The sequence below is a fragment of the Acanthaster planci genome, linkage group LG21 (genome assembly GCF_054643075.1).
Source record: "Acanthaster planci isolate LZ-2023a linkage group LG21, COTS_SCS, whole genome shotgun sequence".
Lineage (NCBI taxonomy): Eukaryota > Metazoa > Echinodermata > Asteroidea > Valvatida > Acanthasteridae > Acanthaster > Acanthaster planci.
The window spans coordinates 4828696-4853349 of NC_141797.1; the positions used below are offsets into that span (position 1 = coordinate 4828696).

Sequence of the window (24654 nt, forward strand, 5' to 3'; positions counted from 1 at the left end):
TCTGCCATTTAAAACGGCAAGATCTGTTGATCTTACGGACAGGCTGCTTTAAACGTTGCCTTTCTGCTGTGCTTCTATTTCAAATTTTTGATCATATTTGGAGTAAGAAACGATAGAAGTTCGACGTTCGGAGTGGGCCTTAGAGGATATTACTACCGGTCATTACTTCTGAAACTTGTCAATAGCCCAAACTACACTGAATTGTTTTACTTAATTTTTTTCTTTACTGTGTAAGACTTTACTTTCCCACTTGTGGTTTTTAAAGGCATGCAACCTGTCATGTGTTAAAAGTGTAGTACAGCCAACGATACAGCGGCATGATGGCAGTGAATTGAGCCTTGCAACGGTGGTCACACGGAAAGAAGAGCAAGACGACCTCATTGGTTGGTACTGCACGCAAAACTGCCACATCACGGGCGGTGGTTGGGGAGCCGCACGTGATAGACATGCTTGACTGATTTAATATGCATATTCATTACAATGCCATCGGGTACGATCACTACAAAGGCTAGGAATGCAACTGAATGCCACTGCAGACACAACTGAGTAGCAAGTCCGGCGTACCTATTGAATGTTAGACCTGTTTACTAATAAATTCATAATTATGCAGGCATGCACACAAATGGCCTGGCGGCAAGAGGTGTGAGCGGGCCATTGAAAATGTACAGGGGTCGGACTTTGATGTTCATTTTCTCTCAGGTTTTCTGGCTTTGTTTTTTTTTTCTTCAGAGAATCCCATTAAATCATTTTTGCAATTAGTTTCTAATTTAAGTGGAATTTAAGTGCTCTGTAGAGCGACTTTATATTCAATTCAAATCAGGTCTATTATAAAACACCGTAATCTTAATGTCACGCTCATACGTGGGGTGCTGATACCCTACGGTGGTGGGGTACGCGTAAGTTTTAAGTTAGGGATTGATCTCTCCGGTGATTAAGGTACTCCAAATAAAGATCAAAAATTGGCACAAGGAATTATTCTCACTGTATATCAGATCTGGTTTATTTCTATTTGAAATCAAATTGAGAAATTTAGGACTGCCCCAATATTATTAAGGTAGAGAAAATCCACACAATTGTGGACACCAATAAATGGAGTTTGACAATGATAAAATAATTGATATGGATTGATTGACCAGTGGTGCAGAAAGAAGCTTATGCTCTGATAATTGTAAGAGTAAAATGTTTAGTCACAAGATATGACAAAATGGACAAAAGGGTAAGACTAAAAGACAAAAATCATAAGGACACTGTGCAACCTGCTCTCTCTACAGAGTTCAGCTGTGAAGAGACCACAATAGAACATTTCAGGGACACGCAATAGTCGTTGAGTGCAACGTGGAACAGTCGTTATGCTCCGTGCATGTGCATGAGTCACATGGCCAAACTTTCTACGAAACTTTAATGACCACGCGACAAGCAAAATCGGTCCAAATGACCATTTTGTACCTGACTTGGAGCCAAAACTTGGCCCACACATGCTACAAAACAAATCTATCAATGTGAACAGGCCAGAATCATGCATAACGATAAACGAAACAAAAGCTGCAAAAGTTGACGGCAAGAGTGAACTTACATGCTGACAGAAAAAACTCCTGCCAGAGAGAGACAGATTGTCACGTAAGCCAAGGCAAAGTACGTCGCGTAAGCGCACAAGAATACGTCCATGTGCGATACTAACTTCTGAACTTAAACCTCTTGTTGTAGATAAGATACTGTAAGATATTTTCCTCGTACAAAATGCATAATTTTAATAGCTGAATAGGGCACTTCCTGCCTAACCACCGGCCCACATTACCACTTTAGTCTCTGTGTGAGTCTTGGGTACATATTTTGGTTATAAAAATGTGTATTTTATCGTTGATTTGTCGACTGGATTCGCGGCGAACTTCTACGTTTAGTCACTTGGTCGAAGTATTACACTCCCACATGATGTGCATGTAGCACTATACTATCGTTGTAGAACTAAACCCTGGGTTGGTCTCTTGGTTATATTGCTTCATTTGGGTGTTTTCATGGTGTGCTTGACATCGGCCAAGAGATTTAGCTTGGCGTTTGGGGATCTGAACTGACATGAATGGAACTAAACAGAGTCAATCAGATTAAGAACTTACACTTGGGCTAGCTGAACTATTATTATACTATATAACCATTACTATTAATATACTATATTATTATATAATTATACTGTATAATTATTATTATATAATTATACTGTACAATACAGTAATTATACTGTATAAATTCAGATATTCATAGGGGTTTCTAATCTATCATCTGGTAATGAACATTTGAAAGTCATTGTATATTATCACTGTTCACAGTGTGGGAATGTTTGTCAGATTCGGTATTCATTCTTTTCTCAGTCAATCTTCAAGTTTTTGAGAGCCAATCAATAATTAAATTGTTTTAATTAGTTCCCTGTATGGTGGGATATCTGACTCCTGTCTCAAAGTTTGTATTGTGTATCGTCCAACCCGGCCTTTGCTATTCGTAACTCGTCATTTGGCAGACCTTCCTACCCGACACAGGGTGCATATAACATTGTCCCATGGTCATCCGATGGTCGCAACATTAAATTTTCCTGTGCGCACGAGATTGCCGTTTTCTTAGTATGCCCCCTTCCATGAAAGTAGTGTGAATTACACTGTTAGTGTTCTTGGAGCCAACCTGTTCATTTGTAAAACACGTACCGATGTTCAATGTACATACTAAGAAACGGCAATCTCGAATGTACAGGAAAAATCAAGATTATAAAGTCTTTTTATAGAGAACTGACAATTCCACTTAAAAATTAGAAACGAATACAACAGCAAACACTTTTTGGTGCGCCAAGCAGTTTTGCAGGGGAACAGGAAAATCAGTAAATTTCCAACAGCTTGCCTCGTTCCCTAGGTTCGTCGTTTCAAACCCTCTAAGTTACCGTGAAAGTTGTTTCGATGAATACAAAGTTTGTTTTACCAGCTTTCTTATAGTGAGATAATTAGTGTCTTCAATGTGTACTAAGTAGTTAAATATTTGTCCGTGACTGAAAACCTAGCACGTGTAAAAAGTATACAACAATAATGAGTCACGTATTGACAGACTTTGTACGGCTATAACACCCCTATTTTGATAATGGAACTGTCCACGCGCTCGCCACACAGGATAGAAGGATTTAATATTAGCACCGTCGCATATCTGCATCGAAATCGAGGCTTTCTGTGTTGAACTCAGTCGTCGCACGCGCCTGTGGAGTCGACACAGTCATGCAGCATCCGCTTCGTAAGTGTTACGCCACTTCAGTTTAAACCACGCCTACTATACATGCACCCGTTAGTTCGCGGTTAATTGCCTTTGTTTTTTTCTGTTGATTTTACGTGTTGAGTCATCCTGAAAGACTCTTCCACAAAAAATTGCAGCATGAAAAGTCTGAAATTAACACACCTTTATGTAGTTTGTGTTTTCACTCGCAACTTTTATTCGCCTTTAAGAATTGAAGCTGACACACACAGCCTCTTATTCAAACCCAGAAGTGCGCAAATCGACGCTAAAAAGCGTCGTATCTCTCTATTCCAGAACTTTGCGCGTACACTGCGCACGGGTAATACAGTTTGTGACTTCGTCACAAAGGCGGACGCACCACGATTTGCCGGCTCCCATTGGACGATCGCTGAAGTTGCGCGTTAACTACCGGTTCAATGGTTCCATATAAACGGCGACCAACGCATGTAACCCTAGGTGCGGTGCACATATGAAATGGGCGTGGTTTAAACTGAAGTGACGTCACACTTACAAACAGGGTAGAGTACCAAAGTGAAAACGTCACACACACTTATGAGTGTAAAAGCGTTTAATAGCAGGAGTACCCATGCGTGAACCGACGTGTGCGCGTACTCCCTTCAATTGTACGACATCAACTGGTTCTAAATGACGTCACACTTTGGTACTCTATAACAGTTACCACACCTCATAAGTATTTATGAACAAATCGGAGTGCGTCATACGTCACCAGATGACGTATTTAAGAGTGGTGAGTATTCACCTCGCTGCCGTTTCGTAGTATTTTTTGGTTGCATTAAAAAATCCCTCTGGAACCCGCCGCGTAAATATGTAGTCTGTGTCGAGTAATCTTTGCGGAACCAGTCTGGAGTTGTGTCCTGATAACTATTAAAGACCTAAATCGTATGTTAGCGCTGCGCCAGACTATTTAAGCCCTGTTCAAGTTTTATGCACATCTGCACTCTACTATCATTACATGGAAGTTTAGCAGCTGAGAAACAACAATGGTGTCTGTGAGTACAAGTAACGTGAGATTTCTGTTTGAATATTTTTTGAAGTGTGGTAAACAGGTTCTTAAGAGAGAAGGCAAGTTGCCAAGAGCTTTTCCAAAAATTATGGCTTGATAGGGCCACGTAACCGCCACAATTCTTTCACATTACAAATACCGTATGTCAGATGGAAGCAAAACATACGTGAGTTGATGGGGGACGTGACCTTTAAAGGGTGTAGCTGCAATTAATGTTTTTGATTAAAAACCTGTAAAATGCACCTTTGTGCCTCAGTAAACCTTATTTTCAACTTTAATTTCCCTATTTCAAATGGTAGTTTAATGCCTTTTTGGTTTTTATATTCATGACCAAATTGTGATGTCATCTCAGGAAGAAGCCTCGATGTTACATAGGTTTGTACACAACAGATCTCCTGCGTTTTTGTAGATTTTCCTGGATTAAGTTTTTTCTTCTTTGCTGATTCATTGTTGTTTATGAGCATAGTAATTGGAAACCATTATTCCCTCTTTCAGAAATATTTTTAGTTGGTAACTTCTGGGTTCACAATTTGTACAGAAATACCTTTGCACTGAATCATGTCTTCTTCAGATGACCTCACTGCGACAGTGCCCTCAGTTTTCCGAGAAAACATGGATAATTTTGATTGAAAGTGTGCACTTTTCAATGCATTTAACCAAATAGGAGTGTGTACAGTTTTCACACATTGAAGAAAAGTACAAACATGCAAAAAACGTGTGTCGAAGAAATATTCATTGCAGCTACACTTTAACAGTTTGTACGAGTCACTTTTGCTGACAATTTACCAGGTATTATAAAACCCATCGATGTATAAGCGGTCTCATCCACTCAGCTACCTTGGTACACTAATTTATCGATCTAAACTGTTCACTAAGTGTACATGTATCAACATCTTTCATGCGTTAATAGCTATTCATTAATAACAATGAACTTTTATTTGGCATTACAGTCGCTTCAACAAGTTGACTAGGAGTTTAGCCTCGTCCCCTTGTCTTATTTGTTTGACACGGTACGCACGCACGCACGCACTTCAAATAAAAAGATCTGGACCTGAAGCCCTTAAGAGGCCCTTACTGGTCATTCAGGCCACCGACCGGCCCTCTTAACAAGGCGAATACAACGTTATACAAAAGCTTGCTCACCATTTTTAATAAAAAAAATAGAAACAGGCGCCAGATCGGGAAGGGGAGGGGGTAGGTGGTCGACCCCCCGCTCTGAGACCACAAATGTCATGTAATGTTTCATCTTCATTTCCGCTTGTCTGCAAAACTGAGACAATGAAAAATCCCCGGCCTCCCCCCCTGCAAAACTTCCTGGATCCACCCCTGGGCAAGCGAGCCAACCATCGCCTATGTAATCGCAAGTAAAATGGCCGCCGGTGGCTTCATTCGGTAAAAGGCTTTGCGAGTCCAGATTTTTTATGTGACGTCCGTGGGCAAACACAGCCATTACCTGGTCATGGTTGCCCCGTATAAACTAATCGAATGCACTCAACCTAATAAACTAATTTATATATCAAAGAGAGTTCAAACGTGTTACCAATACATGTACTAGTCTACGAGCGCCGAAATATAAAATGACAACGGTGCATAGGAACCCGTGTCTTGACAAGAAGTTGGTGACAAAGTCTCCAATAAAACTTAATGTCAACTATTGCTAACTAAGCAGCGTCTGAAACAAACACAGGGCCACACGGTGACGCTAGACAAGTCGTTTCTCTATTAAAGCCCTCAGCGAGGTCTAATTCCAAATGCTACGCACAGTTAATTTACCTGAAAGTATGGCACTTTTGGTGTTGATTTTGTTAGACCCTAAGCCATAACAGAAAAGTGCTCGAGATGAACGCCAATACCACGTTGCGCATGACGTCACCGCCGACATGGCCCACTCCACTTGGAACTTGGCAAACTGGGAAGAACAAGAAATGTAAATTGTACAAAATAATGGTGGGTAACATTTCAAAGCACGAAAGTGTAAAGCAAACCTCCATTAAATGATCTTTTTATTCTGTTATTTGGTGGGCTAAGCGGCAAGTCAGCCAGATAATTTTAGCAGCATAAGCAACTACTGAGCTAACACCATAAGCAAGATTGTCTAACTTGCAAATCTTATTTTTTTATGGAGAGATTTTTCCTTATCATGCACAGAAAATTTCTCGGGCTGAATTGTAAGAACTTTGCGGACAAAACGGTGATGTTATGCACTTGCCCTTATCTGTGAACTCTGTCCCGTAGCTGTTATTGGCGTAACCTGCAAACGGCTGAAATGCGACGTCTTTCATGTCCACGATAAAGTCGTCGAAAGAAATGGATACTTCTTCTTGGAAGTAGTAGCATCCGAGAGACACGGACTGCGGCAAGAGGTTATCGGACGACCGTAGTCCTGTTAATCTTGTTATCTCTGAGGTGTCGCCTGGAGGTGAGCAATCAAAGGAAACTTATGACTGTCTTGTCAGAGAGAACTTGCGGCTGACTTGGAGATTTGAACTTCAACGAATAAAGGAAGCGAGAACGGGAGTGACAATCTGGACAGATGGGGGAAAACAACAACAGTCACGGGAACTGTCTCAGGAATCGACAGCAAATTGACAAATACGCAGATAATGAATTAAGAGCAAAAAAACAACACGACATCAGTGGAAAGGGAGAGGTCGTTTGAAAATCTATTAGAAAACGACGATAAGAGCGAAAGGAAATAATAAAGGGAACTTGAAATTGAAATGGGAGTAGTGAAGGAATCGGAATAATTAAACAGGACATAGGAATTCAAGAGGAAAAGAAGACTTACCAGTATCGGTTCTGTGATACCATGCTGCACTGACCTGCGTCAAAGCGAAGGTCTTAGTTGACTTAGTAAAGGTTAGTTCTATGAAAAGGTCCGCAAACCCTTCATAACCTATACGCACGGTTCGTTTGTCCAGCGTGCAGTTGGGCTGAGGATCAATGACTTCGGCTGTTTGGAAGTATTTGGTTAGATTGGGCTGTGGACGAGGAATAAAAATAAAACGAGGATTCTGCTAAGAGTAGCCATTTTCGACCCAACTGGCTGTAGTTGGGAGAAAATTGTGTGCTTAGAACTAGAAATGTCGTATACGCCTGCAAATGGCTTTTATAGGCACCTGTGCTATTTCAACCCAAGCTACAGTATGACTATTTCAAGAGCACCGGTCACTAAAAGCCGAAAAAATGAGCGTGATTGGCCAACATGGGATGAATGACTTGAAAACCACATTCCAATTAGCCAGTATTAGTTACTGACATTCATGATCACAGTCCAAGACAGAAACTGATGTTCGTTCCAGGAATTTGAATCTTTTTCCTTTATAATGTTTAAAGGCTAATTTCTGTGAATATCTGTACATGTATTTCCAATTTCAATGCAGTGCAAAGATTCCTGTATTTCTGGTATTTAATAAAACAGAAACACAAAAACGTTTCTCATTACAATCCCACGACACTTTGCCAAGAATTCTATTCATGGGTCAAACATCTTGAACAACGTTTCACACGAAAAAGTTTAATCGTCATGAAATACTTTAGGGCCTCCGGCTGGACCAAGAGAGGGCTCTATTTTCTTAGCAACGGATATTTTTCAGGGTTGTGTTTTGGCAGCCCAAACCATAACTTGTTTCAGCTTTGGTCATTGGTCAGAGAACGAGAACCGAAGGTTGGAGTTGGTTCAGCGCCTGTTCAAAATGGCGGGATATAAACAGACAATTTTTGTCGTCTCTCAGATGAGTGAATTGTACACTGCAAAGTTGCTACATGCAGCGAATCAAAGAGATATTTTCCTCTAGAACGTATGTGACAAAAGAGAACGGAACTGGTGAGAAACATGTTGAATATTGAGTGAAAATTACTTTCATTTACTGTGTCGTCTGCTTCCTTACGCTTGCCTCTGTCAAATGATGTAACCATTTCTGATACGTCGTTCTTACGGACAACCCTTTACAAGTTCCTGGTTACTGTTTTGATGTCACAAACACGTTTCTGGTTAGTGGTCACCAAAACACGCCCAGGGTCAGAGTTGCATTTTGCAGGTGCCCAAACAACTAGGAAATGCACGCGTCATGGTCGTATCGCTACCAACAAATTGAACACAACCGACCCACTCGGCTCTTTCAAACCGATGAGGGGGTGCTTCTGTTTGAGGCGGTGGAAAGGACGCACACTCTACACTTCGAATGAATTCTCAAGTTGCCCAATACTGGCATTTTTGGGGGGGAGAAGTCCACTGGAAAATGATAATCCACGTTTTGCCAACAATGCTCACAATTAGTGCAAACAGTTTACAAAAATATTATATAATTACATTGTCTGGAATGCGGATCAGGCCATCGAACTTTATTATCATGCAGACAGCGTTGTTAGTGCCATTCACAGTCCACTCGACAGCTGCTGCGCTTGTAGGTTGAAACCCTGCTAAAAAGATGAGAAACGATGTTGGCACAAATGGACATAAATGTATATCACATGTGTAATATAACCCGACAGGTTATATGAATCGACACAAGAGGATGACTTGAGACAAAGTTGTACTGTAGTTGATGTGGTTTATTCGGCTGGCTCGATGTGCGGCTCTCTGCCCAATTGCCAGAACTCATAGGGATTTTATACATTTGCTGGACATTCCATTTTTCATCCATCATACAGGTTTCCTTGCCTTATTAGGTATTAGCTACTATTCTTTGAATATTAATACAGCGTGCATGAATATGTTTGGTTCATTTGGATTTGAGGGTAGGGTTAGTCAAATTAATGAACACTGACTTTGGCTGCCTCATGACCCATCCGGTCCAGCCCTGCTTTCCTCCCCAAGGGCCTTGTGGTTCAACTAGTCATTCCTTAAGTGAGGTTCATTACTTGGAAAGCGGTTCTACTGTTGAAGGTCAATCCGTGCATTGAACTTAGGTAGCAATACAACATGTGCTATTGTAACATGGTGATAGTACCCATGCAAGACTTCTATACAATGACGTCTGGATTATCATAACTTCTCCGTCCAATGTAACTGAGTTGGTGACAGGTATGAACCAACAGTCTATTTTGTCTCTCGCGAGGTAAAAAAGACTGCGAAAGTTCGCACATAAATATTCATGCACGGATTTTCAGATGTTAGTTTGGAAATGCACGAAGTGGGTTCCAGTTGATTTTGGATATAGACATTCTCCTGAAGATAGTTTCTAGCGGTGATTAAGGGACTTACGTTGACTTCAATTTGTCACTCTTTCACACAGTGCGTTTTTTGATTCCTTGTTTCAATCGACTACCCAAGAGACACAAAATGCATCTGGAGAGGTGTACTATTCCGGAGCACTTGTTAACGAGACTTTTGGTGTTTAGTGTCACTTTTTATTAGGACTTCATTGAGTCCCAATTAAAAGCAACATTACAAAGCTAATCTGAAATAATGGCCTATAAAACAAACGTTCTTTATTTCACATTAGTGAAAATGTATTAATAGACCTGCTGCTTTGACGTACTCGCGTATTGTTAAATACTTTTTTTCTTGACTAGAAAACAACTTCCGTATTCAATTTTGACACCATGAATTGAGATAATATACAGTAAGGCTTGAGAAGGAATTGACTTAGAAATCTGGCAACTTCGTTTTGTGAACGATGTAGCACGTGATTTCCTAACAAAAAATAAGTAACAAACTAACACAATGGAATACAACTGTAGTTCGTGGTCTAACATCGTGAAAACGTTATCGGGACTGGTCAACTAGAACAGAGAGATCAGAAGACAGGTTGGGGGAATACATGTACTGTTGATTGTTATTGAATGAACGTGTACTGGCCTTCACGCAGTAATGAAGTGCCTCGATGTTGAGTCTTAATTGGCCTTCTGGTTGCCTCAACGCTTGACATTAGAGCCTTGGCATTAAGCATTTAAGGCAAAGGTATTGACCTTGCAATGTCAGAGCCTTACTCTTTAAGGCCCATCGATTTTTTTCATTTCCCTAGGTAACTTTGTTTGAAATTTTGCATTTCTGCAAACACAGACTTAGGTTCAGCTGTGATTTTTTGGCAAAATCTTATTTGTTTTATTTAATCATGTTTTGCCAAGGAGAAGGGAAAACGTCCTAGATTTGTACGCTTTCATTTTAAAGTCATCATATTTATTTTTTATATCATATTATAGCTACCACGATAGGCCAAGACATATAGACACAGACATGTTAAACGCATAGACCGCCAGTCTTGCGCGTAAAACCGTGATTTTGCAAGAGAAGCGACAGGTGGTAGCGCGTCCAGTGCGCATTACGCGCAACGCATTTACATTGCCTGTATTTGTTTACAAGTGCTCCCAAAATACGTTCACCTATTTTACGCTTCTGTACTGCTAACTCTTCTTTTCAGATGTTGCAACTGCATTGTTTTAAAACCCTAGAGGCCAGATTAAGTAAAAAGAGATTTTTTTACAATCAAAATCTGGCTTCATAGATTGATATGCCTGTAATTCTTCAATAATGCGTAAATTCCCTATTCCGGGGGTGAACTTGTCCATAGTTTTGATTTTAGTCGGGCGCTGCTCACATCACAAAAACCCTGTAGTTCTGGAAAGGACCTGGTTTATGTGTTTACATTTGTTTTCTGTGGTATCTACCGATGATAACCTGTTCCTACAAAATGGCGCCCTCTCATGGCGCTCTATCCAAGAACGGTTCTTTCATGGCCCTGCGCCCACAAAGGGTGCTAGATGGGAAGGCCATCTGCATTTTGTGACTAGCTTCGCGCGGCACCCGCTAGATCAATTGAGGCATGGTTGAGCTGAGACGTTTATGTCCTGTGGCAACAAAGTAAATGGAAGTACATGTAAGAAGTAATATTTGTTCCGATTACACCACAGTCTCTGGATATGGAAATTTTTCAGACTGATGATATACTCAAACAAAGAGACCAACTTTATGCGGCGAGAGGCCCAGTGTAGTGTAAAAAAGAGCCTTTGAGAAATTTGAAGCAGACATAAACTCACGCGTTATTTTGAGAATATTTCAGTTATTCCATCAAAGATGTACATGATATATTGTGGCTAATGTTAATGGAACGCTCCGTTTCAACATAACACATTTTTGTTCCCCTTTTCAACGGTGAAACAGGGACATTGGTACAAAAGTCCACACCAGTGTAATTTTACTGATATAATTAGATTAGATTACACATTTATTGTCGGCATCATAAAAACGCCGAAATTATTCTATTGGCATAATTAGGAATGGAAAAAATACATATAGACAAAACAAAAGATTATCCACCAGAAACGTACACAAATCAAAAAGAAGAAAATACGCTTATGTTACGCTGTTATGTTGAAACGGAGCGTTCCATTAACATTAGCCACAATATATCATGTACATCTTTGATGGAATAACTGAAATATTCTCAAAATAACGCGTGAGTTTATTTCTGCTTCAAATTTCTCAAAGGCTCCAAGACAGATAAAACCGATCTTACAGCGGGCTTAAGTGTTTAACAACATTTTTAAACTGCAGCTGGCGCATCTCTGAATACTTCTAACATTTATCAACATTAGCGATGTGTGGTATCATGGTGGTATTAAGAAGGTGTAAAAATCGACGGTGTTCAGGAGGACGTCTAGCCCGGCCCGTGTTTAAATGAGGAATTTGTGGAATAGTATGCGGGGGAACACACTTTGTAGATGACAGCCTAATGATGTCTACAAATCTCAACCTTAATTCTGTCGGAAGCAACCGTTGAAGTTTTTAATTGTACTTGTCACTGCTGTGGACATTTGAGTTTTTCAATTGTTATTGATTTTTGAGACACTTTTAGTATGAAATGACTTGTTACGAAGATCTGCACACGTACCGATGTGAGTATTGTGGCTTTGTTAAGCAAATAATGGAGGGTTTATCTATGATTAAGGAAATTTACTGTAAGTAGTGTTTTGGTAGTGAAACCGTGAGAGTGAACAACCGTGTCTGATATCTGGGCAGGGGTGTGATGTGAACTTCAAACTCAAAGGAACCAGGCACTTGAAAACAGATTCTCATATAAATCTGGGACAACAAATCAAGTTATGATGTTTTTGTCTGGAAGATTTGTGAGTTTATAAAGACATGCATATTGAAAAGGGAGATGCTGTAACCGATCAGAAACTATTTACCATGACCGACACCAAAAGAAGTACTTCATTGAAGAGCAAGTCAAGTTCAAATGCTAAGCCACTCTCCCGGTCCCCTAAATGGCTTGATGTAATGGCGTAAGTGAAACCACGGAGGTTGAGTGCAAATGTGTCTCCAATCAAGGAATGTATTGTAAGGGTGTTTCTTTTTTAATCCCATGCATTGCCAGGGAATAACATTCTGATTGCTTTCCAATCTCATCATTTCTAATAACAGTACTTAAATGGGGTTGAATACATTAATCAAAACCAGGTTTACCCAACGCGAGAAATTATTAGATAAATACCCAAGAAATTAAGCCCTGTTTAGAAACGCACATCATTAACGCACAACTTCAGGATTTTAGCAGAGGTAGGCAACGAACTTAAGAAACGGTTTCCGACAGCGAGCTTTCATTATGTTCCTTATCAATCGTTGATAAGTGATTGTGTATTTTTACCTGTATTACATAATTTAAAATGAATGCTCAACTTGGCGTCTGGGGTGTAGTAAAATTCATTAGTCTTATTTTCATGGGGTAACCATGATGGCAGTGCCCATCATGACTTGCATTTGGGATTGATATTGGTTACTCAGGCCTTAATCTGAATATCCCGGCCCTAATTGGAGGCCCTACGTTTGATACTCTTTTCAAACAGTGACCGTGTATTGTTACCTGTATTAAATAAATATATAGTTTATAATGAATGCCCAACTTGGCGTTCGTCGTCTGGGTGTAATAATATTCATTACTCCTATTTTCTTATTTGGAGTGCAAGTAAATTGTGGCTTGGTCGATGCTTGTATTGGGGTTTTTCATCCAGGTCTATGGTGACATTGATGTTTAGACAATGAACATAACCTCTTCGAAAAAAATCAGGGTTAAAATGAATGTGCATGTTTGGAATTGTCGTGTATGTCAATATCTTCTCGTAAAGGCAAAGCGCCACGTGTACGCAGACACTGTGACAGCATAGACCCGGAGAGTTTCTCCTCCAGGTCTGCAGTGACAATGATTTTTAGACGATGGGACTGGCAGTGGCAAGCTCTCAGCGAAGTGATAACGGGAGATCGTTTGCATGCAGCGCAGGCACTTAGAATGGACATGGACATTCACCATTTATGCCAACCAAGGGTCACGGGCTTGCACGAAAATGCCTGGATAAACCAATGCAGGACTCGACCGCCAGGAAATAGATCGTGAATATTCATTATAATCTCTATTGACCAATGAAACGGGAAGGTAGCAACCGGAACAACGCATGCACTTCGTATATGTGGGGACAGCGCACGTGTATCGTGAATGTTCAGCAAATTCCTAAGGACCGATCAAACTGGAATGCCGCAGCCGGTACTACGACGCTACAAAGAACCACAAAGAGAACAGTCGGGGAACCAACGTACACCGCTCCAGGCCAATCAGCCAGGAGCGCCCCGTCGGTACATGAACTCGGCTCGACAGCAGGAAGATCAGTATCGGGACCATCGCACACACGCCCAATGGCAATGACCGTTTCATTCGGCCCCAAGAACAGCCAATCGACGAACGCAACACAGGCATAGTTCAGGATTGTGACCGGGGCACCGCTTGCAACATGGCGGTACATATGCAGCAAGGTATGAGACGGAGAAAACCCCCCTGCTTTGTGTTGGTCATTGTCTCGCAGGAACCTGGAGAATTCCTTTCAGACATCTTGGGGGATGTGTTAAGTAACAATAGTCTGGAATGTGTATAGGGATTGGACATGTTGGGGGGTACCCCTTGGTCTCATTTCTTGTTGGGTATATCTGTGTCCTTCCTCCGTAGTCAGACTTAATCCTTGGACACGAAAAGAGAGGGGGCATGCACTTTCTAACGGTCTTGCATTTGGATTATTATGGTCAGCGACATCTGATCGATACAGGAAGAAGATACCGTGCACAATATGGGGCCGATGGGTAACACCCCCCCCACATATCCAATCCCTATACACACTTTAGACTATTGTTACCTAACACATCCCCCCCCCGAAGTCTGTAAAAAAAATTCCTGAGATTCCGATCAAACAATGACCAACACAAAGACGCGCGGGGAGGGGTTCTCTCCGCCCCATATCTTACATCATATGAGGAAGAAGGCCCAGCTTCCCTCGCTAAATTTCTTAATCCTTTGAACTAGAGTGTTTTTCGTCCGGTTACCCTATACATGTAGACGGTTTTACACATCAAAATAGAGCGGAGCATTACTGTTGTTCTTTATTGTGGAACCTAAACGTGAAAAATCATTATATAAAAATTATGCATTCTCAGGGTCGGCATGACGTCAGTTGGGGATTTTTAACTCGTAGCAAAGGGGTAAAATAATCCGTCGTGCTGGGAAATTTTGTGCAGAGGTTCCCAGCCAGCATCCAACCCGATAATTATTATTCAATATTCATAACGGTAACCAACAACACAAAACCAATTCAGTGGACTTAATATATTGGTTTCTGGTACTGGCACTAGTACTGTTTTATTTCCTTTCTTGATCATTGATTTTTTACAATAACTATCATAGTAATTTTAAGAATTACTACAAGGGTGATTACCAGAAGTTTGTTAAATTTTAAATCTGAGGCATTACATTAAATTGCTCTTGAATTGTTCATATTACTCTCTTAAATACAACAGCACCATGAACAATACAAGAGCAAAATGAACAACAAAAAAGAGCAATTTAAGCAATGAAAAGAGCAAAGGAGCAATTTGAGCAATAAAAAGAGCACTTTGTACAATAAAAAGAGCAATAAAAGGACAATAGAAAGAAGAATTTGCACAAGAGCAAAATGAGTAACATAAACAATGAAATAAGCAAATCACAAGCAGTGAGATACTTGGTACATATACACGTATATATTTATGATATATTGAATTATTTTATTTGTTTAGCTCCATTTAAACGCCATCTTTTCAAGAGTCAACCACGTATGTTTCAGAGGGAAATTATTAACTTTGCATGTCCCGATTTATGGGTCATTTGCATGCGTAATGATGGCCATGGGAATTCATACCAGGAAAAACAGCTGCTTCATTTCATGTCTTATTTTCACTTTTTGGAAATAAAAATTCCTGCCAAAATATTTTCATGGTAAGATAAGGCCTTTTCCTAACGTGTGAAAATAAAATTGAGAAATAGTAGCAGAGTCGTCAAACCTAGTGATTTTGTGCAAAGATTTTCTGGTAAACGGTAGTTTGTTTACGTTTTGATGCGATTTTTGAAGGCTCGAAACAAAGAATTCGATGTTTTCCTGAAGTTTTCAAAAGTGGGCTGTGGTGGAGAAAGGTATGAAGGTTTTAGATTTGAAAGTTTCGCGCCAGATTTGTTTTCTCTTCCCAACCGGACTCGTTTGCAAATCGACCTAATTCAGCACCTATTCCGTTCATCCCGCATAATTTTAGGCCTCGCGAGCGTAAGGATTCAGTGACTCGGAACGAAAGACGAACACAAAAGTATAGTGAGTTTATTATTGAAACCGAGGTTTATCTGTCATTATAAAATTGCCAGGAAAATGTTTAAATTTACGGTATATATCTCCAGTTTTACATGTACTCCACACGCATGAACCACATGAACATAATACACCGGCTCCGTCGAAAATGTTCATGTACCTGTACATGTTCGTCACCAACACCACAAACTGACACCCATCTTCACTTTTGTGCCAGTTCGTGAAAAGCGTGATTGGAGCAGTTTTGGTTTCACGAAGTGACACAAATGTGTGCGTGCGCACATTGTACAATCGTGCATTATCGTACAATCTCGTTTTCACGAAGAAGCACAAATGTGTGTTTTGTCAAAATAGCATAGAAAAAAGATTTAAATGTCTAAAATGATTTTATTTTACCCGTAAATGGGTGACTACACTGGGAAAAAATAAAAAAAAAAAACTCGTAACTGTGTAAATTAAGGAGAACGTCAATTTCTGAATACGGCAAATCACGGAGCACGTGACTCAAGACATCTGTGCCTCTTCGTGAAAACGAAAATATCACATTTCTATAAAATACGCGTTGAAGCACGCACACATCTATAGAAGGATCCCAATACGACGCTTTTAGCGTCGATCTGCGCACTTCCGCGTTTGAAAACGAGGCTGTATGTGTCAGCTTCAATTATTAATACCATCAAACGATTGAAAATAAGGAGTCAAGACACAAAATACACAAAGGTATGTTAAATTCAGACTTTTCAGGCTGCAAATTTTTGTAAAAGAGTCTTTCAGGATGAATCAACACGTGAAATCAAAAGAAAAAATAATGGCAATCTACCGCGAACTAACGTACCTGCGATGGTCGTTTATCTTGTGCAGTGGGCGTGGTTTAAGCTGAAGTGGCACTACACTTAAAAACCGGATACTGCATGTACTGTGTCGACTCCGCGGGCGCGTGAGACGAAGTTCAACACAGACAGCCTCGGTTTCGATGCGGATGCGCACAGACAGCGCTAATGTGAAATCCACCTATAGATTTGTGTTACCTCGAGGTGTTAGTGACGAGATGTGCACACGTACGCCGCCGTACGCGTGTAACAGGCCGCAGTGTACCGTGCACGGTACGTGGCTGGATTGGTTTTGTGCTGCACAGAAGTATCAAATATAACTTATGAAGGTCGAACAAAAACAGAAATTTTAGCTACATAGAACTGATTGTATTCAGATTCTGGCTTGTCGTATGCCGTGTCTTACTATTCTGGGAAAACTTCTAAACTTAGAAATTTAATAGAAAAGACCAAGTGATCGATTGAAAATTGAAATAATTTATCATCTTAGCAACCACTTTTAGCCTAAATTTCATATTTATGTAGCATTTCTTTTCATGATTCTGCGGTGTTTTATCCGGTTTAAGCCTTCTGGAGCACATACAAAGAGTTTCAATGTGATTGTTTGTTAACTTTGTGCAAACTTTAAAGTCTTCAATACAAGAAGGTTCAACAGAGGATTGGCAAGTTGCTTAGGACATTTTCGTATGGTTCACGAAGGGTCCGGTCAAGTAACCACCGCACACAGCCAAAGTCGTTAATTTCCACACGTTGAATGGGGATGAAACATACATGCAACAGGAATGGCATTCTGCTATACCAGGCAACATATGGGACGGAGGGGTACCCCCCTTACCTGTCCAATCCCTATACACACTCTAGACTATTGTTACCCAACACATCCCCCAGAAGTCTGTACAGAATTCCTGAGATCCCAGTTAAACAATGACTAACACAAAGGCGGGGGGTCCTCTCCGTCCCATATCTTGCTTCAAATGTATTCTGCAGTCAAGCCCTGCGCTTGTCACCAGTGTGACAAATGTTTTGAATAGAAGTCTAATCTAGAAGGCACATGGAAAATATCCACGTTGAGGAGGAATCAGACATGAATGAAGTTGACGATGATTTGGAACCTGTTGAAGAGGTTGATGACGAAACCTCGGATGAAGAATGTTCGGAATTGGAGGACAATGCCACCAACTAAGTTTGGCTAGCTGAAGCCAGAGAAACAAATAGCAAGATGTTGGTTGAAAATATAACATGTACGTCAACGAAGGCATGGATGAAGATCAAGCCAGGCAAAAGGCAAACAGATAGACCCTCTGGGTCGACGACTACAAGGGGTTTCTGTCAAGTTACGTTTATTTGAGGGATAATGAAACTCACAAGGACATTGTGCCTGATCTCGAAGGAAATCTTGATAAAAGTCTCAAAGTCAACAAAGCCTTGAATACAGTTTTACCTAAACATGCTGGTAAATTTGAAAAAAAATGTAAATGGGCTGCGTAGCACCGTGATCAGAATATGGACAAGAATAGAATAAATAAGCGTTGCTCTGAAATATGTAATAGCCAAATTAGAGCTTTCGGTAACTGAATACTTCTTCAGGGCAAGTAGACTCAGTTCTGAATGAAAGCAGAAAAGTCCACGTTCCTTCCACCTGGATGCAGCGTTCCAAGTTCGAAAATGACGCGCTGCTTCAGTTCCTTACGCTGTACATCGGATGACGCCTTCCGCAGGATGCAGACGCTTACGTCACCGAGACGAGAGTATGTGGCGGCGCAAAGTGCTGCACAGAAGTGAGACCAGGGCCGTTTTCCAATAGACCCTACTCAATTTCAACTAAGACTGATTACTGCGCTTACAGCTTCAAAGTCAGCTAGTACAAAAACAGTTGAAGCCTGAGACGGAGCCTAAGGTGAGTATTGGAAAACGGCCCAGGTGTTTGTTGGCACGCACTGTGCAAGTGTTCCGCGAAGCGGTCACAAAGGCAACGCTTGGTCTCTCCGATGTACAGTTTGTCATAGCGACGACATATAATTCAATAAACCACATTACTTGTAATGCATGTATCATCCCCGCGTATTCTGTAGTTACTTCGGGGGCCAACGACTGACAGGCTGTTAATGTAGGGGCAGGTGTTACATCTGGAGAGCTTAAAAGGGGACTTGCTGCCTGCTTTTGACGGCGAGACAGAATCTAACTGGGAACGCACAACGTTTCGAGGGTGGTGCGTGAGTACGAGGGGGATGCGATCACGTTGCTTGGCTCTGGTGGGTTTCAGAGCCTTTCCGGATAGGATTGAAGATACGGCGTTGAAGGCAGTGTCTATGATAGCCGGAGGGTAACCGCGCTGATGAAAGAAACCTAGCAATTCCTTCCCACGCGCGGAGAACTCAGCCTCGCTACTACAAATCCTACGCAGTCGAAGAAACTGAGAGAAACGGATGGAGTTCTTGCACTTGAGGGGGTGAGACGATTGGTACTGCAGGTAGCAGTAGGAGTCTGTGGGTTTGTAATGTATATTTTTGTCAATATGCTGATAAATTTACCGGACTGTTCCATTTAAATGACGAAGAGAAGAATGCCTAAAAGATAAAACAGTAACAGTACCAGAAACCAGCATGTGAAGTCAACTGAATTTGTTTTTGTGTTCGTACTTACTTGGTATGTCTATCGAATAATAATTATCGGGTCGGATACTAGCCGGGAACGTCTATACAATATTTCCCAGCACGAAGGATAATTTACCTCTTTGCTACGAGTGAAAAATCCCCAACTGACGTCATGCCGCATAATTGCATATTTTTTATATAACGATGTACATGTATTATACATTTAGGTTCCACAATAAAGAACAACAGTAACGCTCCGCTCTGTTTGAATTTGTAAAACCGTACACATGTACAGGGCAACCGGACGTAAAATACCAGATCAAACATTACAAAAAAAGTTAGAGCCAAAAACCATATACTTGTACAGGGTAACGGAACGTAAAACACTCTAGTTCAAAGGATTAAGAAATTTAGCCAGGTCAGGCCGGGTATTCTTCCTGTATTAATCAGATCTCGGTAGCCATAGGGTGCATTTGATTAGCTTACACGTGTAAGTCAAACTTACACGAGAGCGTTCGTTTAGCCATCACATGATCCTCGTGCCTGCCCTGGTGTCAGCCACCACTACCCCAGCTGGCGAGCGGGTCTCTGCCCAAGTGTAATGACGTCACGGATGGTCTGTTTGTGCATGGGCATGATGGAACATGGCGGGGACTTGACCTTTTTCCCAGAAAGCCTTGGCGAATACACTGCAACGTCCGTTTAGCCCCATTTGGAGGCTTCCCTTGCGCGTAACACTGGTGAATTAAGGGAAGCTACGCCCCCATTGTTAACCGAACGCAAGACCGTTAGCACGTGTGTGCCCTTACTCATTTCGTGTCGACGGATTAAGTCAGACCAACGCTCTCTTCAAACACTGACAAAATGATCATTAACACAATAGGCCACCGACGCAGCCCATCCTCTACGTACAATCATTATTTGTCTGAAGGGTTATCCGTATCATTACCCGGCGGCACGTACGGCTCTTTGTTTAGGGATTCTCGCTTCCAACTCCTTGATTACTTCAGGACCTCCCTTTAGGCCAGTCGGTATTTGTCCATGACATCACGTAACATATGACTCATCGTCTGTTTTTATCATTGTGTTTTATCCTGCTGTGACATAATTTCATGGGAAAGGTCACTGTGTACCGAATTTTTACCCTACCGTTCTTCCACCCTTTGCTATTTCTATTCATCCTAGGTCATCTTGCGCCATTTTTTAAAACCCTACACCCCATTCCTGTTCACATGCGACCATTTCCAAAGGTCAAACTGGCCTATATTCAGGGTCAAAGTGTCCCAGACTGACCCCCCACTACTTATCGAAGACCTCGCGTCGCATGGCTAGCCTAAATGTTGCAGACCTGTGAATAGGTCCCAAATTGTCTGTGCAGACTAAATCACGACTTGTAGGCTGTCAAATATGAGCAAAACGATGGATGGTAGCGCTGTCGCCTTCTTGCGATTATATGGATACTGTTGAACCAGATGATGGCGAACGGACGTGTGTGCGACGTCGCTCCCAGTTTTGTACCAAAGATTGGTAGTAATATGAAGAATGTACTGTTAAAACTCAAACAGTCACCAACTGATCAAATACAGTCATTGCTGCTCAACGAATTTTGCTTAGAGGATCTACTGAGTACCAGAAAAGCTGTCTTTGAATCTGCCAAAGAAAAGTGTGTTCTCAGCGACCAGATCCAAGATGGCGATGCAGCTGCCACAGGTATGCTAAAGACGCGCAGATCAGCTGAGGCAGTAGCTGATGATATACGAGATCTGTGTCTCTTTGTGTTTGATCACCGAACAAACTTTCCCAAAGCTTGTTTGAGTAGCAGTGGTAACGCCAAGGCTAAATCAACTCTAAAATCTGTATCCCAAAATGATGACGCCATGACAGCTACAAGTTGTACTGGAATAAGCAATAATGCAACTGAACCTACACAAAATGATATACATGTAAATCACGCCTTATTGGAGAAGATTCTATCGGCGGTTAATCAGTTACAGCAAGATGTAAAATCACTGGATACAAAGTTTTCCTCTCAAATGTCGGCGCTTCTTGATAAAGTAAATTTGGAAAAGCCCTACAAAAAACAACTACAAGATCTAAATGATGAACGCCGTGGTCTCCAAACGGCTATTGATATGCTGATGAGCACTGACAAGGACAACGACGCTGTCAACAGTGACACAGGTGCATCTTCACAGCTCAGCCATTGTCCAGATCCGGTGCCAACTACGAACCGCTTTTCAGTATTGTCAGAATGCAGCGAAGCCGACACCAATGATAACTCCGTACAAGACATGGAGCGACTTATTGACACCTACTACGATGCCATACAGGCAACACAAGATCATCAGAACTCGCAGAATCAGCCTAAACAGCCATCGTTCCAACTGCAACTTAGCCAATATCGAGAAAAACATCGTCTACAACGCACTCGTAAACCTACATTTAAACCCCAGCCTGACGTTTTGGTAATCGGTGACTCTATGATCAAACACATAAATGGTCATAAACTCTCGCGCTCCAAGCAGGTCCAATGCTCACCCCAACCTGGTGCCAAAGTGGATGATATCTATCCTCATGCCATTACCAACGTGAGAAGGCACAAACCATCCGAGATAATCCTACACGTCGGTACAAACAACGTCAAAGACAACGCTGAGGACATACGGGATAAAGTCGTCTCGCTGGTAGAGGCAATCCAGTCGCCTCCCGAAGTGCCGACCTTCAAGTGTCAGCGGATTGCTCTATCTGGTGTTATCCACCGATACGGCGAGTCTGCTTCAGAATCAAATAGAGTAAATTTGACCAATAGTTACTTAAAGGAATCTGCTCACCAGCGGGGCTGGGGATTCATTGACAATGCCAATATTACCCACCGCCACTTATGCGCTGATGGTATTCACCTCAACAGATCTGGTCAGGCCGCCCTGGCTACGAATTTGTTGAGTTACCTGTACCCGAGATCGAGAAAGCCAACAGAGTTGGCAAAGCAAAACGACCGTGAGATACCAAGAGTCGCCCCTGGGTCAACATATGCAGAAGCTGTTAGAGTTCACCAGGGCCAGGATTTTCCAGAACGAGCGTGGAAAACGTGGATGAGATCGCCAAATGCTCCAACCGCAACGAAGACAACACAGGACAATCGCCTCTACCTCCAAAGACCACGCAAACCACTGCCGTCACAAGCGACCGAATGGTTCAAATATCAGCAGAGGACGAACCAGACCAGGAACTGCCCGTCAGGACTCAGAAACAACCAACCAATTCGGGTTGCACCATGAATGGCCCTCATTTGCACAATGGGTCCATTCCTAAACTTAACGGTAGAGGCATAAAGGTTGCCCATCTTAATATCCATAGTGTCGTTAGTAAAATAGATGAACTTAGGCACTTATTAAAACTGAAGCCATTTGATGTCATCTGTCTAAACGAAACACTATGCGATTCAACAGTATCTGATGATGTTATATTGATTGATGAGTTTACCGTTGTAAGAAAGGACAGAACTAGACACGGCGGTGGTGTTGCAGTTTACATTTCTAATCATCTCACTTTTAAAAGAAGATCTGATATCGAGTCCGAGCATCTAGAAAATATTTGGCTCGAAGTAAAGTATGGCGATTGTGCTCCGATTCTAATTGGATCTGTTTATAGACCGCCGAATTCTAGTAGTCTTTTCTTTGAGAAACTTGATAATGATCTATCCACAGCTGCAATGACTAATAATGAAATTATTTTACTGGGTGATTTTAATTGTGATTTTACCGATGGTGTGTCAAACAGTAATGCGGATAATTTGAAGTTTTATACTGAGATGTACGGGCTAACACAGTTAATCCAGTATCCAACTAGGGTAACTAGACAAAGCAAAACTACTATTGATTTAATCTTTGTGAATAATCCAGATGCACATAACGACAGTGGGGTTGTTTGTACGGGCATCAGTGATCATTTCCTTACTTACACCATCAGGAATGCCAGGCGTCAATATCAAGCCTAGAATGGCCATAATCGTATATCATACAGGCCCTTGCGTGAGTTAGACACACAGAATTTTATCTATGATTTATCCTGTCAACAATGGGCAATTCTTGATACAATTGATGACATTGATTTGGCTTGTGAAAAATGGGTTAGCATGTTTACGAAAGTTGTCGATTTCCATATTCCTGTACGACAGAAGAATCTTAGGAAAATAGTCTGTCCTTGGATATCACGTGATATCGTGCATTTAATGAAAGAGCGTGATAAAATGCACAAAGCTGCTGTTAAATCAAATGATACTGAGTTATGGAGTGCATATCGCTCATTGAGAAACAGAGTCACTCGCTCAATACGCAAACAAAAGTCAGCTTATTATCGTGGTATTCTTTGTGACAACAGAGGAAATAGCAAGAAAATATGGAACTGCATTAATGAGGTAATCTCCAAGGGAAAACCCACTTTGCCACACTCAGTTCACCACGAAGGCCAAAATTGTGATAAGCCTGATGATATTGCTAACGTTTTTAATGATTATTTTATTAACTGCGCAAAAAAAGTGACCGAGAAACTACCAGAGTATAGCAATATGAGTTCACCACATGAGAGTAACATTCATAATGCCTTTGAATTGGAAACTGTGCCGGAAACCTATATTGCAGAGATTATAAATCATATGAATATCAATAAGGCTAGTGGAGACGACGATATCACTTGTCACATACTTAAAGTTGCTATGCCTGCAATTCTCGAGTCACTAACTAAACTGGTGAACCGGTCTTTACAATGCGGTTCGGTACCTCAGATTATGAAGAGTGCAAAGGTCATCCCGGTATACAAAACCGGTGATAAAGCTGACGTAGGCAATTACCGACCAATTTCTATCCTTCCAATTATCAGCAAAATTTTGGAAAAATCTGTCTACGATCAACTATATGCTTATATTACTGACAATGAGCTTTTGCACACTAATCAATCCGGCTTTCGACCGTTACACTCAACAACAACCATTCTAGCTAAATTGGTCAACCAGTGGAGCTGTAATATTGAAAATGGCCAACTTAACGGAGTGGCTTTTATTGATCTTAGGAAGGCATTTGATAAAATCGATCATAACATTCTTCTTTTTAAATTGAAAAGTCTTGGTTGCAAAAGTCGTACACTGAATTGGTTTTCTAGCTATTTGTCAAACCGGACTCAAAGAGTGTGTTTTAAAAAGGTCTTCTCAGATCGATTAAAGGTTGTCAGCGGTGTGCCACAGGGCACAATTCTAGGTCCGCTATTATTCTCTCTATATGTGAATTCCATGCCGTCTGCAGTGACTGATGGTACAGTGGACATGTTTGCCGATGACACCACTGTTACTGTC

The 24654-nt window shown here is 41.3% G+C and overlaps 1 protein-coding gene across 2 annotated transcripts in view; it reads right to left on the reverse strand.

Moving 5' to 3' along the window:
* Window positions 1-972: 972 nt before the first annotated feature.
* The window catches only part of LOC110981614 (uncharacterized), a 33802-nt gene continuing 10120 nt past the window's right edge, over window positions 973-24654 (reverse strand). Inside the window, exons 2-5 of one of the 2 annotated variants that reach the window (XM_022239321.2) lie at window positions 8598-8704; window positions 7074-7266; window positions 6495-6698; window positions 973-6194 (exon numbers count right to left, since the gene is read on the reverse strand). In XM_022239321.2, the coding sequence (XP_022095013.2) occupies window positions 6091-6194; window positions 6495-6698; window positions 7074-7266; window positions 8598-8704 (608 nt within the window). In that variant the 3' untranslated portion in view covers window positions 973-6090. Of the gene's footprint in view, window positions 6195-6494; window positions 6699-7073; window positions 7267-8597; window positions 8708-24654 lie in introns of both variants that reach the window. The other variant, XM_022239320.2, reaches the window with a different exon arrangement.